The following is a 16,126-nucleotide window of genomic DNA, read 5'->3' as shown; positions in this document are numbered from 1 at the left end:
TTAGATGGATTGGTCTGCAGGCGTCACGTTGCATTTGCAGAGCCCCTGATGCACCTAAACAGTAGAAACCCCCAAGTGACACCATTTTGGAAACTAGACCCCCCCCAAGGAACTTATCTAGATGTGTTGTGAGAACTTTGAACCCCCAAGTGTTTCACTAGTTTATAACGCAGTCGTGAAAATAAAAATTATTTTTTTTCCCACAAAAATGTTTTTTTTGCCCCCCAAATTTTTATTTTCCCAAGGATAACAAGAGAAATTGGACCCCAATTGTTGTTGTCCAATTTGTCCTGAGTATGCGGATACCCCATATGTTGGGGTAAACCCCTGTTTTGGCGCACGGGAGAGCTCGGAAGGGAAGGAGCACTGTTTTACTTTTTCAACGCAGAATTGGCTGGAATTGAGATTGGACGCCATGTCGCGTTTCGAGAGCCCTGATGTGCCTAAACAGTGGAAACCTCCAATTCTAACTGAAACCCTATCCCAAACACACCCCTAACCCTAATCCCAACCATAACCCTGACACACCCCTAACCCTAATCCCAACTGTAAATGTAATCCAAACCCTAACTTTAGCCCCAACCTTAACCCTAACTTTAGCCCCAACCCCAACTTTAGCCCCAACCCTAACTGTAGCCCTAACCTTAACTTTAGCCCCAACCCTAACTTTAGCCCCAACCCTAACTTTAGCCCCAGCCCTAACTTTAGCCCCAACCCTAACTGTAGCCCTAACCCTAGCCCCACCCCTAACCCTAATGGGAAAATGCAAATAAATATATTTTTTTAATTTTTTTAGGTTTCCCTAACTAAGGGGGTGATGAAGGGGGGTTTGATTTACTTTTATAGCGGGTTTTTTAGCAGATTTTTATGATTGGCAGCTGTCACACTAAAAAGACGCTTTTTATTGCAAAAAATATTTTTTGCGGTACCACATTTTGAGACCTATAATTTTTCCATATTTTGGTCCAGAGTCATGTGAGGTCTTGTTTTTTGCGGTACGAGTTGATGTTTTTATTGGTACCATTTTGGCATGTGACTTTTTTTAATCGCTTTTTATTCCGATTTTTGTGAGGCAGAATGACCAAAAACCTGCTATTCATTAATTTCTTTTTTTTCGGGGGGGTGGGGTGGGGGGTCCTTTATACCGTTCCACGTTTGGTAAAATGGATAAAGCAGTTTTATTCTTCGGGTCAGTACAATTACAGCAATACCTCATTTACATAATTTTGTTATGTTTTGGCACTTTTATACGATAAAAACTATTTTATAGAAAAAGTAATTATTTTTGCATCGCTTTATTCTGAGGACTATAACTTTTTTATTTTTTTGCTGATGATGCTGTATTGCGGCTCCTTTTTTGCGGGACAAGATGACGTTTTCAGCGGTACCATGGATATTTATATACGTCTTTTTGATTGCGTGTTATTCCACTTTTTGTTTGGCGGTATGATAATAAAGCGTTGTTTTTTGCCTTTTTTTACGGTGTTCACTGAAGGGGTTAACTAGTGGGACAGTTTTATAGGTCAGGTCGTTATGGACGCGGCGATACTAAATGTGTACTTTTATTGTTTTTTTTTTTTTATTTAGGTGAAGAAATGTATTTATGGGAACATTTTTTTTTTTTTTTACACATTTAAAAATTTTTTTTTTTTACTTTGTCCCAGGGGGACATCACTGTATAGTGACAGATCGCTGATCTGACACTTTGCAGAGCACTGTGTCAGATCAGCGATCTGACATGCAGGGCTCCTTGCTTACCAGCACCTGCTCTGAGCAGGCACTTGGTAAGCCACCTCCCAGCAGGGTTCAGAAGTAGCCCCGCGGCCATTTTGGATCCGGGGCTTGCAGGGAGGAGACGCTCGGTACAAGGTGAGCACATTGCCTTGTACCGATCGTCTCAGGGAAGCACGCAGGGAGCCCCCTCCCTGTGCGATGCTTCCCAGTACCGCAGGAACACTGCAATCATGTTTGATCGCAGTGTGCCGGGGGTTAATGTGCCGAGGGCGGCACATAGTGCCAGATGTCAGCTGTGATAGCCAGCTGACACCCGGCCGCGCTCCCCCCGAGAGCGCGGCCGATCGCATATGACGTACTATCCCGTCACTGGGAATTAAGTCCCAGGTCACCTTGACGGGATAGTACATCATATGGGATTAAGGGGTTAACAGCAGCACGGGCCGCAAAACGTCCCACACACATTGAGGACACATGGATCACATCCGTATGTTGTCAGTGTGACATGTACCGGCGCCTAGAAAACAGCAGTACTATTACCGCTGTTCCCCTGCGCCAGGTTAAGACCGCTCTCATCATTCTCCCCTGCTATGCTGGTGATCAGGGGAGAATGTTGAGAGTTGTATTAAACTGATAACAGCTAGCGCAGGTGTCAGTTTATGGGACTACTACCATCAGCATACACCAGCTGCCACTAATAACAGTGAGAGCAGGTGGCAGCTGATTAGTCATCAGCAGGCAACTGAGCTATAAATTAAAAAAAACATTGTGGGTTCCTGTCTTTTAGATAACCAGCCAGGTAACACTGACAGCTGCTGGGTGCAACCGTCAGCAAGGTTGGTTATCAAGTATAGAGGGGCCGCCACGGTTTTTTTAACTTGGGCCATTTATATTGCCCCCCCAGCCTAAAAATAGCAGCCCGCAGCTGCCCAGAAAAGGCACATCTATTAGACACTTTGCTCGGCTCTTCCCACTTGCCCTGTGGCGGTGGCAAGTGGGGTAATATTAGTGGGGTTAATGTCATCCTTGTATTGTCTGGTGAGGTGGTGCAGAAGTCTCATTGACAGCTACAGGAATCGATTGATTGCAGTGATTGCCTCAAAATGTTGTACAACATAATATGAAGTTAAGGGAACCATCATTTCTGTTCAGGCCTATTTCATGAGTTTTATTTATTTTTTTAATTCTGTGGAACCATGGTTGAAAAGCAATGTCTGACTTTCATTTGTTCATTTTTGTAGATTTTTTATTTATTACTACTTTTGTCAGATTCAAGTTATATCTGTAACCATCGTGCATTTTTCTGACATGAAACGGGGGGTAGCAACAATTTTGACCATGTGTGTACACACACACTGTTCTAACAACACTAAAAGATAGAAAAACAGAGGTAGAGGGTGGAAGAGGAAGGATTAGGTATAGGATGAGGGATCAAAGGGACTCAATTTACCAGAAACATTATAAAACGCAAAAACTCAAACTAGTTGGTATTTTACTCCAGTATAATTGAAGAAAGAATTTAAGAATCATTGGAGTGAATGCAGTCTTAAAGGTAGTCTACATCATATTTTTTTGGGATGTATGTTAATAAGACTTGTGGAAAGAAGTATTTAAATTATTGCGTACAGTATGCAATTAAGATATCCTGTGTCCCCCCCACTTAGCACTTCTTTCTTTGGAATCAGAAGACTTGCCTCTAAAAGTTAGAGCCATAGCTATTCACCTTTTAGTCGCAAAACTACTCAACACAACAAACTGGAAACTAACAAAAGTACCTGTAATATCAGAAGTAATTGATAAAGTAACATCTAATAATGCTTTTGAGAAAGCAGCCGCTATCAGGAACAATACAATGCATAAATATGATTTACATTGGTCGCTATGGAACACGCAATACCCCACTGAGTCCCTTTAAGAATTAACCCGATATAATAATCGCCATTTGGCACTTCCAGCCGCTGTCCCTGAATCCCATAAGGCACCGCGGCAATGTCACTTGTGCCTGCGCAAGTGACATAGACGTATTTGCTATTCCCGCGTATGCGCAGTAACAGCCACAACTGCGCGCTCTACCCGCGCAAACGTGGTAACGACGCGGCTGTTACTGCGCCTGCGTGGGGGAATAGCGGTGACGTCTATGTTTCACCGCACTCCCGATGCGATAGCATCAGACCTATTTCTAGTGTAATATAAGAACCAGAAACCTTATTGAATTTTATGTTTGTTAGTAAAGAATCAAAAGTTAAAGAAGGGTGCTCACTATATTAATAGGTGCTCATGAGAAAAAAACATGAAAATGTCCAAGAAGAACTCCGGCACACAAAAAAGGGTTCCAAATGAATAATGAAGTTTATTTATAATCTTCTCGATATCTTATATTTCAAAGATTCTGCACACGGTAGCAAAACAGGATGAATATATCAGGTATCAATTTCATATCAGGTATCAATTTCAACGTTTCAGCTAACTGTGAGCCTTTATCAAGATATACCTGTATTTGTAATGATATGAATTACAATCAGAATCCAAGTACACATATCATATAAACAAAAAATAAAATAACATAAAAATAATATGGCACTAATCAACCATAAATAACCCTGATTATCTACAGGGTGTATTCCATCCATATGTAAATATACACATATAACACAGTGCATATAAATCTGTAAATATATATAGAGATCATACAAGGCGGAGGTAGAACACCAACATATCGGTCAAATAACACATGTATATAGTCTGCCAGAAAGTATATGGCGTATACTATAATAATTTGTATATAGGAACATGTGAACACCGTTGAGTGAGGCAGGTTTTATTAACTACATAGACACATGCTGCTGGAATGCTAAGTGACAGGGTGATGGAGAAAAAGCAAAAGCATAGGGCTAAACAAAAGAAGAAGCATAGGGCTAAACAAACCCCTATGGCGACACAAAGCCTGTGGAAAGGTAAAAAAAGGGGAAACCTCAGATAGTAGGTGTCATACCTTTTGGAAGTTGCTTATTTTTTACAAGGACTTTGCAATTTGACTCATTAACAACTCGAGAACAACCCTTTAAAATTCACACACCAAAATATTTACATGCGGATGTAGCTCTTTAGAAGTCAAGTCCAGCAGTACCTTTACATGGCCAGATCATTCATCTGCTACTGAGAAATCTGTGTTTGAATTGATATGCAAGCGAAGCTGAAGAGCTATGGTAGAGCAGAAGCCTCTGTCACTCCAGCTCTATTCCCCGCCCAGCACAAACTCCTCCCACTTAACAGACCTCTCGTTTATCTGGGAGTCACACAGCAGGGGCTGTCAATCAAGCAGGAGGTGTCAATCAAGCAGGAGGTGTCAATCAAGCAGGAGGTGTCAATCAAGCAGGAGGTGGCTTTGGGAAACAGAGCTGAAGAGACCGAGGCCTTAGATCCACCAAAAGCTCTTCAGACTCATTTCATATCAGCTTTATCTATTCAAACACTGATTTCTCAGTAATGGACTGCCATGTAGGTTTGGTTAAGTGAGGGCATGGGAAATGAAATTCTGCTAACAGATTGACAAGTAAATTTACAGGAAGAATGATGTAGATTTCTTGGTTGATAAAATAAAGTAGTCTGGGATGGTTTATTTTTTTTTTTCACATTTCATTGCCCTAATGATTACAAACAAAATCAGTGGGGGTCCCTTTCCTGACAACTACGGATTGCTCGAACCTATCCTCAAATCCGAAAGGAGCGTGGTTCAGGAGACAGGAGCACACTGCTCCTACCGAATGACGCACATAGCCCGAAGTTTGGATACAATAGAAAGAATTGGTTATGAAGTTTATGCATTTTACAGAATGTGTACCCTGCTCTGTGTGCCCACGCTCAGCTCGGACCTATGAGCGCTCCTGGGCCATGCTGCTCACGGGGAAGAGGAAGGAGGTTTAAGCAACTGGTGGGAGTCCCAGGACCTGGACCCCAACCGATCGACTTGTATCCGTTAGGATAATGAGATGTGAAAACAATTTTCTTCAAAAGGTCTAGTTACTTTTTAACACGGATCTCTACTGTAGTAGAGCTATGATCAAGGCCTTCAACTTAGTAATGTCGTTGCACAGGTGATAAGTCCAACACCTTGTGCAAGGTTAAGGAAATCCTGAAAACATGTACTGTTGGTGGCACTTGAGGACTGAAGTTGTGCACCCTTGACGTAGCAGTATGTTCACACATGGGGATAATATTTACACAGCATTAAGGAAAAATACGACGTCTAGAACTAAGGTAATTAATACAAAGACAGGTTATCAAATATGGGGTTACTCAGTTTGAGAAAAATGAAGGCTTAGGGACGATCCTATTACAATGTACAATTTAAGAGGGAACAGTAGAGATCTGTATAATGAGCTTTTACATCTGGGCCTGTAACAGGGACAAAAGTTCATTTTCAATTGTATGAGCAGTGAGACTATTGATTATTGTACAAGCAGTGAGTTTTGTTTATTTAACGTTCTTCAGCTTCATCTCGGCCATGGCTTCTTGATGGATGAACAATCTGTTGGAAGATTGATCTTCTGCAAGCCTAGATAGGTCCACCAGGGTCTTCTCTGTCATCATCTTCATAGTATCAAGCCATTGGGTTGCTTTTGTTCTTTCTGTTCTAATGACCATGATGTGCCTTCTCCAATGAATGGACACATCATACAAAGAGGGCAAAGTAGGCAAGTCATAGCTTGATGATCTTAACGTTGAGTGACATGTATGGCTAGATTTGTTTGTTAGTATTGCCAGGCATGGTATTGATAACATACATCTCCAGCACCACAGTATATATACACAAAATATTATTCCATACTAGTTGGTTTTATTATGGAATTACTAGCTATTGAACCTGTTCTACGCCTGGGTGGGGAGCATTTTTATTGGTACATTTATACAGTGTCGTCAATAAAATGGCGCCGAAGATCACGGTTTGCGCATGAGCCAACTCTGGTGCCATTTTCTTGAAGTAATGTACTACAGCGTCAAAATAGCAGTGCACGCGTACATCCATAGGGATATAATGAGGATGGCCGGAGCGTGTTCACTACCATGTTGACATTGTCGTAGAATTCTTCCATAAAATGGTGCCAGAGTCATACTGCGATATCCAGTGCCATTTTGTTGAAGACACGGCGTCTGCAAACTCGCATAGACAGTCTTCAATAAAATGGTGCCATATGTGTATGCGCTGACTCCGACGCCACACTGCGCAGGCACCACTCATCCCAGCTTCGGCCGGAAGGAAGCATCCACCATTATATTTAAGATATGATACATTAGTTCTTATAGACCATCATATATTTTGACCTTCAAATACATTAAAGTGAAGTGATTGTCCATGTGGAATTAATGGCCATTGAATTAAATAGGGTTTTGGCCAATGTCCCTTAGACAGGAATTAGAATTTCCTGTCACTATACATTGGGACCACTTTTGTTGGATACATTCCTAGGACACCCAAAAGTCCAATATATATGTTCACCATTTGAATATATGGTGCCACTGCAGTCATTTTGGTTTTTTATCACATTTTAGAATTTATCAATAAAGGTTATATTTTATTCCACATTCTAGTCCTCCCTTCCATATGGTATTGTATGAGTAGTGAAGGTATGGATTCTTTACTGTACGAGGAGAAAGATTATGGATTCTTCACTGTACGAGAAGTGACACGATGGAACTCTCAGTCCACACAAAGTTGTAATGGTTGATTCACTAAGCAAGTTCAAGGAGGGCCGTAATTGCTTAATCGAAAATGTATTTCAGGTTATGAGTGCTAGGGATGGGAAGTTTATCCAGGGAACTAGTCCGATTGCCATATCCGGAATAGAGAATTTTTTTTCCCTCCTAAACTGGGGCAATCATCATCTGCCTCTTGAATTTTTTGCTTTCCTCTGGTTGACCATGTGAGGATTATAGGACGGACTTGTGTCTTTTCTCAGCTTTAAACATCATAATATATGTCTGTAGAAAGCACTTAAGACTAAGTACAAAAAAAAGTATCAATACATTTACATCATTTACTGCATATATACAGTGAATCAAGACAAGCTATACAAGTCATCCTCTCAATGTCACCGCACAATGACAATAGATCTCCACTTCACGTTTTTTTTTTGCAAACTCTCAAAAATGTTCGGACTGGCGAGTCTTCTATCAGATTAAAAGATTGGGATTCTGCAAATGAAAGCAGAAAAGTTTATATTTTTCCTTTTGACACGCAAACCTCATGTATTCACTGTATAAACATCCAAATGACAGAAGACTTACTCAGCTGTGTCGATAACTGCTTTAAATTGGAGGTATTTTCATTTAAGAAGGAGTTTAACAAATTGATTGACTGTTGAAGATTATCTATCTGAAATACAGTAAAAATGTATAAAACCATGTAATGAATGTGCTACTGTAAGTTTAAACTAGATGATATTATAATGTATAATGTAAGTTCCAGAAGCCATATTACAGCAATTGCAATCCCATCAAAATGGTACCCATATAAAACCTGAGGCCAATTGCCCCCACACCCTATACACATTAGATAAGTGTCAAACTAACCCACCGATTTCAGAGGTATTGACCAACCATCGAATGTGCATGGTGGCCTACAGAAAGATGATGTTAAGGAAGAGGTGGATTCGGGGACTTTTATACTGTAAATGGTCAATCCTTTGGCAGCAAACAATTAGGAGTTTGGCAGAGGCTCTCTCAGAACCCTGGAGCGTTTGGCTAAATCGAGCATTCCTGTGTATCGGGAAGCCAGGAAAGATCATTGGACCATCAGCTATCTAATGTGTAAGGGGGCCTTTAACTTTTCAAAAAGTTAGACAGTCCTACAACACTCCTCTTCACGTTACAGGAAACATTAAGATTATATTGGTCAATTACCAAAATGGTAATGGTCAAAAGCTTGATCAGCCCAAGTCCTTCAGTTTGACCATAAAAATGTCCAGCACCCATCGTTATAAATCTGCCTAGTGTAAAAAAGGATAAGGTATGCCAACATCCAACCATACAGATATCAACTTCTCATTTCCCCTTACCCTCCTCCAATGAGGCATAAGAATACAATGGACAGCCATAATACTCAACTGATTGATGGCAGATACAACTGACAATTTTTTATTTTTTTTTTGACAGGGGCTCATCTGTTTTTAATTTTTTTTTTTTTTACAACAACTGATAGACAAGATTGCCTAACAAAGATTCTGCAACAATTCCCCCATAGCTGATGAAATGGTGGCCCACTATGAATGGACTGGTCACGGGTCTCCTGAACTATTTAATAGTCTTATAGGCATAAATGAGGCAGCAGAGTTCAGGTCAGGAGACACACGGCCGGTCCTTCCATCAAGGTTTATCCTTAGACCACGAAAAGCTGTGTGAAGCCGGCCTTAGCCAGGGAAAATAATTAGGCAATGATTACTTCGACAACCCCTGGCAAAAATTATGGAATCACCGGCCTTGGTGGATGTTCATTCAGTTGTTTAACCCCTTCATGACCAGGGGTACTTTCGTTTTTCGCTCCCTTCCTTCCCAGAGCCATAACTTTTTTACTTTTCCGTCAATATGGCCATGTGAGGGCTTATTTTTTGCGGGATGAGCCGTACTTTTGAATGATATCTTTGGTTTTAGCATGTCATGTACTAAAAAACGGGAAAAAAATTTCAAGTGCCGTGAAATTGCAAAATAAGTGCAATCCCACAATGGTTTTTTGTTTTACTTTTTTGCTAGGTTCATTAAATGCTAAAACTGACATTTTGATTTTCCAGGTCATTATGAGTTCATAAACACCAAACATGTTGAGGTTATTTTTGAACTAAGCGGTGAAAAAAAAAAATCCAAACTTTGCTATAAAAAAATTGCGCCATTTTCCGATACCCGTAGTGTCTCCAATTTTCTTGATCTTGAGTTGGGTGAGGGCTTATTTTTTGCGTGCCGAGCTGCCATTTTTAATTATATCATTTTGGTGTAAATACGTTCTTTTGATCGCCCGTTATAGCATTTTTATGCAATATCGCGGCGACCAAAAAATAATTCTGGTGTTTCAAATTTTTCTCGCTACGCCGCTTAGCAATCAGGTTAATCCTTTTTTTTATTGATAGATCGGGCGATTCTGAAAGCGGCGATACCAAATATGTGTATGTTAGATTTTTTTTATTGTTTTATTTTGAATGGGGCGAAAGGGGGGTGATTTAAACTTTTATTTTTTTTATATTTCTTTAAAACATTTTTTTTTTACATTTGCCATGCTTCAATAGTCTCCATGGGAGGCTAGAAGCTGGCACCACTCGATCGCCTCTGCTACGTAGGAGCGAAGCTCCGATCGCTCATATGTAGTAGAATTGTTGCATTGTTATGAGCGCCGACCACAGGGTGGCGCTCACAACAATCTGGCATCAACAATCATAGAGGTCTTCAATAGACCTCTGGTTGTCATGCTGAAGCATCGCTGACCCCCGATCACATGACGAGGGTCAGCAATGCGCATATTTACGGCCAGAAGCGCTAGTTAAATGCTGCTGTCAGCGTTTGACAGCGGCATTTAACTAGTTAATAGCGGCGGGTGGATCGCGATTCCAACCGCCGCTATTGCGGGCACATGTCAGCTGTGCAAAACAGCTGACATGTCCCGGCTTTGATGCGGGCTCACCGCCGGAACCCGCATCAATGCAGGGGATCTGACATCGGACATACTATCCCCTCTGAGGTCAGAAAGGGGTTAACTTTGTAGAAAAAAAAGCAGATCAGAGACATGGCACAAAACTAAAGTCATTTCAAATTGCAACTTTCTGGCTTTAAGAAACACTAAAGGAAATCAAGAACAAAAAAATGTGGTAGTCAGTAATGGTTACTTTTTTAACCAAGCATAGGGGAAAATTATGGAATCACTCAATTCTGAGGAAAAAATTTGTTTTGTGCCATGTCTGTGATCTGCCTTTTCTCTACAAAATTAAACAACTTAATGAACATCCTCCAAGGCCGGTGATTCCATAATTTTTGCCAGGGGTTGTATATCTCAGTATGAACTTTAGCACATGCTCCAAAAAAAACCAACATGGTTTGGCAAGAAAGAGGGCAAGTGGCAAATGACAACATGCCAAAAAGTGTCCTTTAAATCAGTTTAATGTAAAAAGCAAAGTGAAGAAACCCTAAGGAACACAACAGGAGTTGAGAAATCTCATAAATGCTCCATTTTTTGGCACCAAGTATTTTAACTTGCACAGCACATATTGCCAGAATTTTAAGCTGTTCTTCCTGACATATTAAATTATTTCTCTATTTCTGTGACTGACGCACCTGCTGCCAGCCTTCAGAAAAATGTCAACAATCTTCGATGTATAAAACAGATGGAAGCTAGATACAACACATAAAACCAAGCAAATATATATTAGTTACATGCACATGTAACCACAAATTTCCCGGCCATCGGCTCTGTCAAACCTAATTTCCTATTTATTCTGTATTCTGATAACATGACGATTTACAAGTTTAAAGTTTATAACGTAGAGCCGTGAAAATAAAAAATCATTTTTTTCCCCACAAAAATGATATTTTAGCCCCCAAATTTTTATTTTCCCAAGGGGTTAACAAGAGAAATTGGCCAGCAAAAGTCGATGTCCAAGTTGTCCCAAGTACGTCGATACCCCATATGTGGAGGTAAACCACTGTTTGGGTGCATGGCAGAACTCGGAAGGGAAGGAGCGCCGTTTTACTTTTTCAATGCAGAATTGGCTGGAATTGAGATTTGACACCAAGTCACGTTTGGAGAGCCCCTGATGTGCCTAAACAGTGGAAACCCCCGAATTCTAACAAAGCCTAACCCCAACACACCCCTAACCTTAATCCCAACCGTAACTAGAACCCTAACCACACCCCTAACCCTGACACACAACTAACCCTAATCCCAACCCTAACCCTAACCCCAACTGTAAATGTAATCCAAACCCTAACCGGAAAATGAAAATAAATACTTTTTTTATTTTATTATTTTTCCCTAACTAAGGCAGTGATAAAGGGGGGTTTGATTTACTATTTATAGTGGGTTTTTAGGTTTGGCAGCTATCACATGCTAAAAGACGCTTTTTATTGCAAAAAAATAGTTTTTGCATCAGCACATTTTGAGAGCTATAATTTTTCCATATTTTGGTCCACAGAGTCATGTGAGGTCTTGTTTTTTCGCAGGACGAGTTGACGTTTTTATTGTTACAATTTTCAGGCACGTGACATTTTTTGATGGCTTTTTATTACGATTTTTGGGAGGCAGAATTAAAGATCAGCAATTCAAGAATTTTTTTGTTGGGCGGGTTTGCGTTTATACCGTAATGCGTGTGGTAAAATTGATACGGCAGTTTTATTCTTCGGGTCAGTACGATTACAGCGATACCTCATTTATTTTTTTTTTATGTTTTGGCGCTTTTATACAATAAAAACTATTTTATATAAAAAATAATAGTTTTTGCATCGCTTTATTCTGAGAGCTATAACTTTTATTTTTTCGCTGATGACGCTGTACGGTGGCTCAAATTTTGCGGGACAAGATGAAGTTTTCAGCGGTACAATGGTTATTTATATCTGTCTTTTTGATCACGTGTTATTCCACTTTTTGTTCGGCGGTATGATGCCTCTATTTTTTACGGTGTTCACTGAAGGGGTTAACAAGTGGCACAGTTTTATAGGTCGGGTCGTTACGGATGTGGCGATACTAAATGTGTACTTTTATAGTTTTTTTTTTTTACATAAAGAGAGGTATTTTTTGGAAAAACATATTTTTTTCTTTAGGAATTAAAAAAATATATATATTTACACATGTTAATTTTTTATCACATTGTCCCAGGGTGGGACATCACTGTATAAAGTCAGATCGCTGGTCTGACACTTTGCAGAGCACTGTGTCAAATCAGCGAACTGACAGGCATTGCAGGAAGCTTCTCAGCGCCTGCTCTTAGCAGGCACTGTCAAGCCAAATCCCTGCAGGACCCCGCGGCCATCTTGAAACCGGGGGGCCTGCATGGAGGAGACCCTCGGTACAACACAATCAAATCGCGTTGTTCTGAGGGTCTCAGGGAAGCACGCAGGGAGCCCCCTCCCTGCGCGATGCTTCCCTATGCCTACGGAACGCTGCAATCTTGTTTGATCGCAATGTTCCGGGGTTAAAGTGCTGGGAGCTGTCTGTGACTGCTCCTGGCACATAGTGCCGGATGTCAGCTGTGATAATCAGCTGACACCCGGATGCGCTTCTCCCATGAGCACGTCTGATCGCATGTGACATACTATCCCGTCGATGGTCATACGGGCCCGGGTCACCTCGACGGGATAGTATGTCTAATGTCAGAAAGGGGTTAAACATGCAATAATCATATGATGAATTATTAATAAAGCAGGATAGGGAAAGGCAAGTACTCCCAGTTGCATTTTATTGTTTATATTTCAGGACATTATTGAAAAAAAAAAAAAAAAAAAAAAAGGTTTTAAAAATTAGGTGTATACATTCTCAAATGAACAACAGAAATGTCGATGATGAATTGTTTTTCAGCAAGTGTGATCTCCTCTAAAAAAGCAGATGTTTTGGCAGCATTTTGTGGAACTGAGGCATTCAGGCATGTCAACCCCTTAACGACTGGAGGTATTTTCATTTTTGCTCCCCTTTTTCCCAGAGCCATAACTTTTTTAGATTTCGGACAAAATGGCCATATGAGGGCTTGTTTTTTTGAGGGACGAGTTGTACTTTTGAACGACACCATTGGTTTTAACTAGCGATGAGCGAATATACTCGTTACTCGAAATTTCTCAAGCACGCTCGGGGGTCCTCCGAGTATTTTATTAGCACTCGGAGATTTCGTTTTTTTTTGCCGAAGCTGAATGATTTACATCTGTGAGCCAGCATAAGTACATGTGGGGGTTGCCTGGTTGCTAGGGAATCCCCACATGTAATCAAGCTGGCTAAGAGATGTAAATCATTCAGCTGCGGCAAGAAAAACTAAATCTCCGAGTGCTAATAAAATACTTGGAGGACCCCCGAGCATGCTTGAGAAATCTCGAGTAACGAGTATATTCGCTCATCACTAGTTTTAACATATCGTGTACTGAAAATCGGGAAAAAAAATCCAAGTGCGGTGAAATTGCAAAGAAAGCTCCATTCCACAGTTTATTTTTGTTTTGTTTTTTTTCTTACCATGTTTACTAAATGCTAAAACTGACCTGCCATTATGATTCTCCAGGTCACTTGAGTTTATAGACACCAAACATGTCTATGTTTTTTTTTTTTTAATTTAAGTGGTGAAAAAAAGTCCAAACTTTGGTTTAAAAAAAAAAGTCATTTTCCTAGATTTGTAGCGTCTCCAATTTTCGTGATTTAAGGCTGGGTTAGGACTTATGTTTTGCGCACTGAGCTGACGTTTTTATTAATATCATTTTGGTGCAGATACAATCTTTTGATTTGATTTGTCTTTTCTTGGACCAGCACTCCTCCCATTTGGCTCAGGTGATTGTAATTAGCAGGAGACTGCAAAGTAAGGGGTCTAGCCCATTTTGGCTCTCACTGAAGAGCTGGAAGAATGTGAGTTTAAATGCTCCTTTTCATTTTGGTGCTGGTGCTGTGTGGCGGCCATTGTTGCTGTGGCTTTGTTGTGGGGCAACAGGCCGTCCGCCCTGCTGGTGCATGGCCGCTGCGGCGGTGGTCGCCGCACGGCTCCGCTCCGTTAGGGCGTTAGGACCCACTACGAGGTTTGCCGTGAAGGGGCAGTGGGCTTCATACAGTCTGATCAGAATGTTAAACTGAAAACCTCATGTTCAGTATTTTAATTTTTGCCTAGCGGCTTTAGATCAACGTATGATTTTGGGATGTGCGGTTCATGCTCTTTTTTTCTTTTTGCATAAAGCACAATCTTTTGATTGCCCGTTATTGCAGCATCAATAGTAAAAGATATAATGTTAAAAATAATAATAAAAAAAAAAATTTTAAATCATGATATTCTCACCTTCTGGCGGCCCCAGCACCCTTCCCGCTCCTCGCGATGCTCCCGTCCCCAATAATGCATTGCGAGAATGACCTGTGATGACGTAGCATCACACGAGACCGCTACGTCATCACAGGTCATTGTCGCAAAGCTTCCTTGGGAATGAGAGCATCGCGAGGAGCGGGAAGGGCGCTGGGGCCACCGGAAGGTGAGAATATGACGATTTATTATTTTAATTCTTTTTTTTTTTCTTAAGAATTCCATGGTTCCCAGGGCTTGGAGGAGAGTCTCCTCTCCTCCACCCTGGGTACCAACCACATATGATCCGCTTACTTCCCACATGGTGGGCATAGCTACATGCGGAAAGTAAGCGGATCAATGCATTCCTATGTGTGCGGCATCCCCGCGATGCCGCACAAGGAATGAACATGCTGCGTTTTTTTCCGGAATGCGATTCCGCGGCGGAAAAAAACGCAACATGTGCACAAAAAATGCGGAATGCATCCTAATAATAGGATGCTTAATGTATGCATTTTTTTTGCATTTTTATAGTGAAAAAACACCAAAATTCCTGAACGGGTGCACATAGCCTTACACTAAAAATGTCTTGGAAATATGATTCTCTAGGTCAGTAGGATTACAGACATACCAAACATGTATAGTTTATGTTTTATTTAAGCAGTGAACAAAAAATCCAGAAATTTCTTTAAAATTTGTTTTCCTATTGTCGGTATTTTTAGATAGCCGCAAAATTGTCAATTTTCTGGATAAGGAGCTGTGTGAGGGCTTGTCTTTTGCACCTCGAGCTGATGTTTTTATATTATGATCGCCTCTTGTTACTTTTCTTTTTGCAGCAGTTGCAGTAGACCGCGTCTAAGGCCGGGGTCACACTACCGCAACATGCGGACGAGTGCTATGAGAGAAAACATCACATAGCACTCGGCCCAGTGTTAATCTATGGGGCAGCTCCCATCAGCATTTATTTTCTCAGACGTATTCGGCATGTATGTAAAATCGCAGCATGCTGCGATCGTCACAGAGACTCGTCCAAGACTCACCAATGTAAGCCTATGGGTGCGAGAAGAAGAAGCAAAAAAAAAAAAAATCACAGCACTCGAATCATGTGAGTGCTGTCCGCTTTTTGCACACCGATGTCCTTTAAAAAGCTGACAATTATTCTGTCGCATACAGTAACATCACAAAATGACAGGTTAGAATAGATATAATACATAGATATATAGAGGTCAGTGACACACACAAAGTACACACACAAAAAGTATTTAGTCAGCCACCAATTGTGTAAGTTCTCCCACTTAAAAAGATGAGAGAGGCGTCTGTAATTGACAGCACAGGTAGACCACAACTATGGGAGTCAAAATGAGAAAACAAATCCAGAAAATCACCTTGTCTGATTTTGCAAA

At 40.8% G+C, this 16,126-nt stretch overlaps 1 protein-coding gene across 3 annotated transcripts in view; it reads right to left on the bottom strand.

The window, feature by feature from the left end:
* Nucleotides 1–4,064: 4,064 nt before the first annotated feature.
* DSN1 (DSN1 component of MIS12 kinetochore complex) overlaps nt 4,065–16,126 on the bottom strand; it is a 69,323-nt gene continuing 57,261 nt past the window's right edge. For 2 of the 3 annotated variants that reach the window (XM_077262086.1, XM_077262083.1), the window contains exons 9-10: nt 8,020–8,107; nt 5,097–7,926 (exon numbers count right to left, since the gene is read on the bottom strand). In XM_077262086.1, the coding sequence (XP_077118201.1) occupies nt 7,853–7,926; nt 8,020–8,107 (162 nt within the window). In that variant the 3' untranslated portion in view covers nt 5,097–7,852. Of the gene's footprint in view, nt 7,927–8,019; nt 8,108–16,126 lie in introns of all 3 variants that reach the window. The other variant, XM_077262084.1, reaches the window with a different exon arrangement.

The sequence above is a fragment of the Ranitomeya variabilis genome, chromosome 5, assembly GCF_051348905.1.
Source record: "Ranitomeya variabilis isolate aRanVar5 chromosome 5, aRanVar5.hap1, whole genome shotgun sequence".
Classification (NCBI taxonomy): Eukaryota; Metazoa; Chordata; class Amphibia; order Anura; family Dendrobatidae; genus Ranitomeya; species Ranitomeya variabilis.
This window is presented reverse-complemented; position numbering and strand designations above follow the sequence as displayed.